Below are 8,025 nucleotides of genomic sequence, written 5' to 3'. Positions count from 1 at the left end.
CCTTGCGGGTCCCTTGAAAGGGGAATTGCATTTCCGCGGGAGGTTAGCCTAGAAGCGATTTCTGGTTACTGACTTTTTAGAGTAACCTGTTTATTCCTATTGGATATGTTAAGAATGGAGCAAAGTAGGAGCCCTTTACTTCTGTGCTGCTATTTGTAGCAACTTCCTTAATTTCCAGAGGAGGTGGCGGGAATAGGTTTTATTTCTGCCAACCAAGTGAAAGAAAGGGTTCATGTCAAATTTTGATTTTTCTGTGGTTAAAAAGGTTGAATGCTGAGCGCTTCCTCCAACGCCCCTTCCTTTTCCTTTGAGAAGTTGTAGATGTGTTTTTTTTCATTCAGTTATTCCTAATCCTAGCTTTGCCAACAAATTTTTCATGGGTTGGATGACTTTGCTCACATTTTTCTGCATTTGAAACTTTCACGAATGTACCCTGGCCAAAAGTAATAGTTGTACATTCCTTCTTAGGATATTAACTACCATCACAGTAATACTGTGTTAGTGTTTTTCTGAGAATGTTTACCTCGCTCAGAAACACCCAGTGTGAAACCAGAGCAGATTATTACCTGTGGCACAGAGAATAGAGGTTATACCTATCAAAAATCGTGACATCCATAGGAAATGGCTTGTTTTGGACTCTTTGCTAATGCAAGTGACTAAAATTTGTTTCTTAACATTTAGCTGGAGGCTATAAAAGAGCATTTGTACTTCATAATTCTATTTCACATAGGTTCTTGTGATCTCCAAGTGTTGTTTTGGGGGGATAAAAAGGTGACAAGAAGAGCTAATTGTAATATTTAGGAAAAGGATAATCTTTCACCTGGCAATTTTATGTTGGAAAACAACAGGGCTCTGGATTGTCTTAAAGAAATCCCATTTTTAAAAAGGATTTGAACACTTGAAACTGGGCAGTCCAACTATGGTCTCCTTTGTTTCTCTTTTGCTGAGTGATCTGCATTGTGTTAGTGTAGTAATTAAGCACTGCTGGCCCAGGAAGCTAGGGCATGCAGTAGAATTTGCAGCAGTTGTTGAGGTGCCAGCCTGCGGGTTTGAGGCTAGTCCTTTGCATTCCCAATCCAGATCTCTGCAGAGGATCACTTTTGCTCACACTGAAAGGCTCTTTGCCCTCATTGTTTCGGCTGGGATGGCCAACTGCTCCCATTTCTCTGCTCAAACATGACTATGGTAAGTCATAGGGATTTGTACCAGTACAGTGTGCTGGAAGGTTCTTCGGAAAACTATTTAAGCCTTAGGCCTAGGGCAGAGAACTCAGCTGAAAACCATTGGACTGAATGCAAATATATCAAATTCTCATTGCTAAAAAATGGCTTTAAAATATTGAGGAAGGGCGAATTTTACATCTCTTGGATCAGTAAACCACAGGCTGTTCTTATGTTTTGCCTGGCATGGATTCTTTGAGGGACATTCCCAATTTAATTCACTAGGAGGCTAAAATCAAGGATTTCGGTGGTGTACAGAATTGCATAGCGAGATAGATGTAGTCCAGGTGCTGTCCTTGTGGTTGTTTGAGTATTTTAGAGATATTCCTTTCAAAAGCATTTGTGTTGTTTTGGCAGACCTATATTTGTCTGAAATTGGCTTTGAATATTAAAGAAATTACAGTGGTGTTGATTATAGTTGTTGCACATGGAAAACTAGAGGACTACGTGTTTGAAGAGGGCTTTCATTACATTTTAAACCCAACATGGAAAGTAAGTGTCTTAGGAATCTCATGATTTTCTGTAGTTCACTATGTTTGCTGAGTCGTTTAAAAATGCTATTTATTTTCCCAGGTTCTATATTTTCAAGCTAAAAAAAAAGTGATTAATTGTAGGATTTAAAGACATGGCCTTGACATCTTGCCATTAATAATTGTGGTCTTTCCTTTGTGATGAATTATAACTTCTCTTTTGACAATTTTGAAATAGAAATTGGTGGATTTGGTGTATAGCATTTTAGGATTTCGGCATGTAGGAGGTGTCTGAAATGATTGATTTGAGAGTTGAATGTTTTTGAGTGCAGTAACAGCACTGCCTGTTTCTAGTCAACATCTTCATAAATAACAAATAAATAATAGCAGCTTTGAAGGATCATGTTACTCTTTCTTTGCTTTGTAAAAAAAAAGTATAGTAGCATTTTCATGGATTAAAAGTTTTTTTTATAATCTAACAACAAAGCCCCCTTCTCCCACTTCTTTTGGGCTTGTTAAATTATTTCATGCTAAAGAGTCAAAGAAAATATTTCTTAAGGCTGGGCATGGTGGTGTACGCCTGTAATCCCAGCACTCAGGAAGCTGAGGTAGAATCATCACGCATTTGAGGCCAGCCTGAACTACGTAGTGAGACACCGGTCTCAAAAAAAATGTGTGTGTGTGTGTGTGTGTGTGTGTGTGTATTTTGGGCTTGTTAAATTATTTCATGCTAAAGAGTCAAAGAAAATATTTCTTAAGGCTGGGCATGGTGGTGTACGCCTGTAATCCCAGCACTCAGGAAGCTGAGGTAGAATCATCACGCATTTGAGGCCAGCCTGAACTACGTAGTGAGACACCGGTCTCAAAAAAAATGTGTGTGTGTGTGTGTGTGTGTGTGTGTGTATGTGAAGACAGTGTTATTTAACAGGTGTGAATTTCTAGATCATTGATAATGAAAGCATATTGTGAGTGTGAAAAATTGTAGTGAATTTATATCTCTGATTCTAGTACGTGTAAGATTGCTTGGGTTCCATAAAACGTGTACCATATAATAATAATGTCACACAGGAAATGTCTTACCAAAGAGACTGGAAAGAAATTAGACTGTGTAAGGGAGAATGAAGATCCAAAATAAGACTAAAAATACAAAATAAGAATTAATAAAATAGACAGCTATTTATTATTTTGAGTCCAAAGCAGGGCTAATCTAATGAAACAATGCATGGAAGCAATTAAACAATAATTGAGGTAATTGCTTTTTTTTTTTTCAGGAGCAGGCAGGTTTTTGCTTTCCTTGTTAAATTATCAATGTAATTAAACTTTTTTTCTGTTTCACTTCCCTAATAATTTTGGCCTGACAGTCCTGAGTGTGGAAAGTACTGATTTTATTTCACGATTAGAAATACATCTGCATGTATGTCTTGTAGTACTTTTGCATTTACACCAGTCTTAACAAATGATCTGTGCCTTGGCACCTATCTGGTAGTTCATACACCTGTAGAACTTCTTTCTTACCCAACTGGAGGAGGAACCTCAATTTTGAAAGGCTTCTCTAGCGTGAAAGCAACTGTGAGCAGAGACCATTGACATTATACCCTTAGATCCTAGGACAGTGCCTGCTGCTTAGTAGGCGTTTAATAAGTATTTGTTCAAAGAACAGCCTTTATATGTGTCACATAAATAACCTTTACTTATTAACAGTGGTTTATAGTAAACAACTTCTTATCCAGAATGAAGAATGGGGAGTTCTAGTTAATTGGGGTATACTGTATACTAATGAACAGTTTTCTAAGTATTTAGAATATCTCTAATGCTGAAGCTGTACTGACCATAGTATAATTGTTCTTAGGTGATTCAGGTATTTTATAGTTTTACAGAGCATTATCTCCCGCTTTTTTTTTTTTTGGTTTTTTGAGACAGGGTCTCACTATGTAGTTGAGACTGCCCTGGAACTCACTATGTAGCCCAGGCTGGTCTTGAACTCACACTGATCCTCCTGCCTCAGCCTCCCGAGCGCACATTATAATAGGTCCTGAGGACTTGTGGTGAGCAGTACAAACAAGGTTCCTATCTTGAGGAGCTTTAATTTTCATTACATTTATGGTTATAGTGTTAGCGGGCATGGTGACTGCACTGTATCTAATACATTTATGATAGACCACAAAATTTAATTTTTTATGAATAAGTTACTGTTATATACTTGTCATTTGTCTTTCTACCAAAAATAGATTGTACAATTTCAGTTATTTTCAGATTGTTTGGATGTCAGATATAAAAGTTTGTTGCGTTTGACACCTTTGATATGACATATACATGGCAAATGAAAGTTTGGCAAATAGATGCTAGGATGACCTTGGGTAAGGCAGAAATCTAGTAATGAATGAACCTGTAGAGCTTGAAGTAAATCTTTATACAGGTGAAAATAGGTTTTACCTGATACCCCCACACCCCGTATGAAACTGAGTATCTTCTAAATACCTTCAGTAAAGGTTTTGTTTTGTTGCTTTTGTTTGCAAATATTACTAGTAATTCAGTCTTTTAGTGAATTCTGTTGAGCTCCTTATCTATATATCAGGTCATTTCCCATGTTTCTAATGGGCTTTTTAGCAAAGCAGTGACTTGGGCATTTGAAGCTGGCTGTTTGCATATTGATGCAGCTGTCCAAAGTTTAACCAAGTTGTTAGTGTACTGCCCCTTGGGCGGAGTCACCAGTGGCCCCTAGAAAGACCCCAACTAACCTCATTGTGTGTGCAGGCTATGCAAAAAACTCACGTTATATGAATTCAAATACTGGTTTGTTGAGTGATGGAAAAGAAAATCAAAGTTGGCTGCTTGTCCAACGTGGTTGACCAGTTCTCCCAAAGACGGTAAATGCGTAGGATATAAAATAAAGATACATTTCTCTTCAAGGTGGTTGAATTTTCTATATATCTATAGTGCTTAATACAGATTAACCCCTTATATCCAGAATCCTTAAGCTTAGGGGAGATTTTTGTGGTTCGGTGGAGGAAGGTTCTGGCTTCCCCAAGTGAATTGAATGCTGCTCTTAAGTTTTTGTTCACTGAATATTTACTTTATTGACCTAGTGTAAGCATAGATCAGTGGTGATCATAAAACTAACATATTAGTATGGCTGCAGCATATGTTAACACTACTGCAGCTTAATGATAAATGAGTGCTCAGCACTGCAGATATGGGTGCAGGATGCCCGAATCCAGCACACTGGCAGGCAGCCCCTCAGTTACTGCAGTGTATCGATGGGTTGCTAGTTCAGCTAACTTCTTCATTATAGAAGATGTGATTTTAGGTGATGTTGAACTAGATATATCCAGGTTTAGGAGGTTAGTCTATATTTGTGAAGTATAGACTGTCATTGATTTCTTGCCCTGTATTTAATGGGATTGGTGAGGCCTAGCCTGTTCAAGAAGATACCATCATTTGTTTTTTATATTCCTCTATTATATGTTGTCCTTTTTTTTCCTTTGGTACCAGGGATCGAACTCAGGACGTTGCACTCACCAGGCAGGCACAGCCATACTGAGCTAAATCCCTGGTCCCTATTGTATGTGTCTTAAAGCATTAAGGTGGCAATACTTTCCTAGTCATTCCTCTTTATCAGGATATTCTTGGAAGAGTGTTCTTGATAATGATCTTACAGCTAGCACAGCATCAGGTAAACTTGCTGACTTGTTTTGAACTGAGTTGATAGCACAAGCTGGGTCTGTAATAACAGGTGAAAAATGATCAGTTGAATATAAGTAGCTACCAAAAGGCTTCTGCATTTTAGACTGGGGTACAGAAGTGTAGAGCACTGGAAATACTGTAATGTCCTTTTCAATGGGTAAAATATTACACTCATGTTAAAGATAATCTTTAATCTCTTCCCCTTTCTAATCCTTTCATCAAGCACTACAATTAATGTGCAGTCTTTGGCACTTGAAGTTATAAGCAAATTCCTATTCTTTTTGTTAAGTGTAGTTGATAACACATATTTTCTGTTGCCATACACATTGAGTCTGTTTTGGGAACCGAAGCTGCAGTGTTAATTCTGTAAGAGCTTTATATCATTTGATTTACAGTGGTAAGCATACATAATTTGAATTGAGTATAGCACTTAGTACTTGGTGATAGGATTGTATGTACTTTCTTATGTTTACACCCAATCACAGTCAACTGGATGGATGCTTGTAGCAAGAAGGTAGAGTGAACCAGAGGAACTGCAGAATGTGAAGAATTTGGAAGGAGTTATGAAATGATCTTCAACTTTGTTAAGAGGGCTAATGTAAGTCCTACTTCTCCCATTTCCTGCTTAGCTTGAGAAATTGAGTACTGTGTGCTGTAGATCATATACATCAAAGTGTTTTTCAAAATGTGGTCCTTGGATGACTTGTATACAAATCATCTTGAATGCTTATTTTAAAGAGATTTCCTTATAGCCTCAAACCTACTAAATCTATTCTTAGATTAAGAGGTTGCAGAAAAATTCATTTTTAGTGAGCTTTACAGGTGGTTGTAGGCTCACTATAGTTTAGGAATACCCATATATTGTATAGTAAACACTGAAATACTATTTTCTGGGCCCCCTCTTTGCTCACCTCTTTCTACTTCAGTTTCTTTTTCTACAGAATGGGCATAATAATACCTACTTCACAGTGCTGGAAAAATATTTGCTATAGTATTTAACAGTGTACCCAAACCACTTCCAAGTTCAGTGATTCACTAGCGGAACTCCCAGGACTTTGCATGTAGGTATTCTTATTGTTATCACAGTGAAAGGTTTCGAAGCAAAGTCTGCAAGGAAGGAGGTGCATGGGACAAAATCTGAAGGAAACTGGGCTCAATCTTTCAGCAGTCTTCTTCCACCGAAGTACACAGAGTGTGCTTATCCTTCAGCGAGTTATGACAACTTGTATAAAATGTTGTCTACCACTGAAACTCATTTTTGATTCAGTCCCCAAGGCTTTCATTGGGAGCTGGTCACTTAGGCACCCTATACTCGGCATATATCAAAGTCTTACTCTCCTAGAAGGAAAGCAGATATTCAGTATAAATACTGTTGGTACTAACAATTCAGGCGTAACAAACTGCTCTTACCAGTTAGGGTGATAGGAATCCTCCTGAGATCCAAGGCCCCAGATACCATGCCAGAACCAACCTCTCAAGCAGGCCGTTTTAAGAATAGCGATCTCAGGTTTGCTATGGTAACTCTTCCTAATACAAAATTTCTAAGAAATACTGATTTTGCAGGGAAAATGACTTGTTCAAGGTCAATAAGTTAATCAGCAGCAGAATTGAGTCTGATACTTCTGACAATCACACCTTTTTTTCATTGCTGCCCACAGCTATGCTTCTTGATTAGGGGTCATTTCTTTTCATGTTATTGACAGCATTCACTGTCTGTCACTTGCAGCAGAATAGCAGTCTGCCTTGGTAAATTGATGCACCCAGTGGGGGAGCCAGGAAGTATTGATGTTTCTGCCAGTTTAGCGTCAACACTTGCTGGTTTCCTCTCTGGAGCATCACCAAGTTCTTGGATTTTCATTTTTCCCTGAGTTTTGAGCTTTTGTTGTGGCCCTCATCCTTGTTCTGTTCATTTGCATGATTCCCTCATTGTATTCTACACATGGTTAGCTCTTAGTTCGCTGTCAGCTAGTATAGAAATCCTTTTGGGTAACACAGTTCCATGTAGTGGGCTTACATACAGGAAAAAACATAATAGAGAAAAGTAAAATTCTTGGGCTAATAAAAGGATTCTATGGCAATATGTAGAATATTTTTTAATGTTTTATAGCCACAGAAAACCCTAAAAACACCTGGTTATTCTTGTTTCTGTCTTTTTGTTGTTAGAAAGGAAAATTATCAGATTCTTTTATGATTTGGGCAAGGAATGAATAAAGAAACCATACTGGAAGATGCAGCAATCCTACAGATCAGCAGGGAGCAGAAACCAGGAGGGAACTCTCACACATAAGTAACAGCTGGGTGGAGCAGATTATGTAAGCTACACCTGTTGTGTAAGCAGTAGGGATGTTCTTTAAGCTTCACAATTAATGTAATTTATGGGAATATGGATTAAAAGAGATACGTAGTACACTGAACAATTTACTTGGTCTCTCGCTCTCACTGTCGCTCTCTCTTGCTCTCTCTGGCTCTCGCTCTCTCTCTCTCTCGCTCTCTCGCTCTTGCTCTCGTTCTGGCTCTCGCTCTCTCGCTCTCTCGCTGTTTTGCTCTTTTGCTCTCTCTCTCTCTCTCTCGCTCTCGCGCTCTCTCGCTTTTTTGCTCTCTCTCTCTCTCTCTCTCTCTCGCTCTCCCGCTCTCTCTCTCTCTCTCTCTCT

The 8,025-nt window shown here is 38.5% G+C and overlaps 1 protein-coding gene across 3 annotated transcripts in view; it reads left to right on the top strand.

The window, feature by feature from the left end:
* The first annotated feature begins 1,161 nt into the window (after window positions 1-1,161).
* Atp11c (ATPase phospholipid transporting 11C) overlaps window positions 1,162-8,025 on the top strand; it is a 172,824-nt gene continuing 165,960 nt past the window's right edge. For 2 of the 3 annotated variants that reach the window (XM_033760168.1, XM_010640505.1), the window contains exon 1: window positions 5,928-5,972. In XM_033760168.1, the coding sequence (XP_033616059.1) occupies window positions 5,943-5,972 (30 nt within the window). In that variant the 5' untranslated portion in view covers window positions 5,928-5,942. Of the gene's footprint in view, window positions 1,186-5,927; window positions 5,973-8,025 lie in introns of those variants that run through there. The other variant, XM_010640506.2, reaches the window with a different exon arrangement.

This window comes from Fukomys damarensis, unplaced genomic scaffold (assembly GCF_012274545.1).
Source record: "Fukomys damarensis isolate Sample0158 unplaced genomic scaffold, DMR_v1.0_HiC HiC_scaffold_39, whole genome shotgun sequence".
Classification (NCBI taxonomy): domain Eukaryota; kingdom Metazoa; phylum Chordata; class Mammalia; order Rodentia; family Bathyergidae; genus Fukomys; species Fukomys damarensis.
This window is presented reverse-complemented; position numbering and strand designations above follow the sequence as displayed.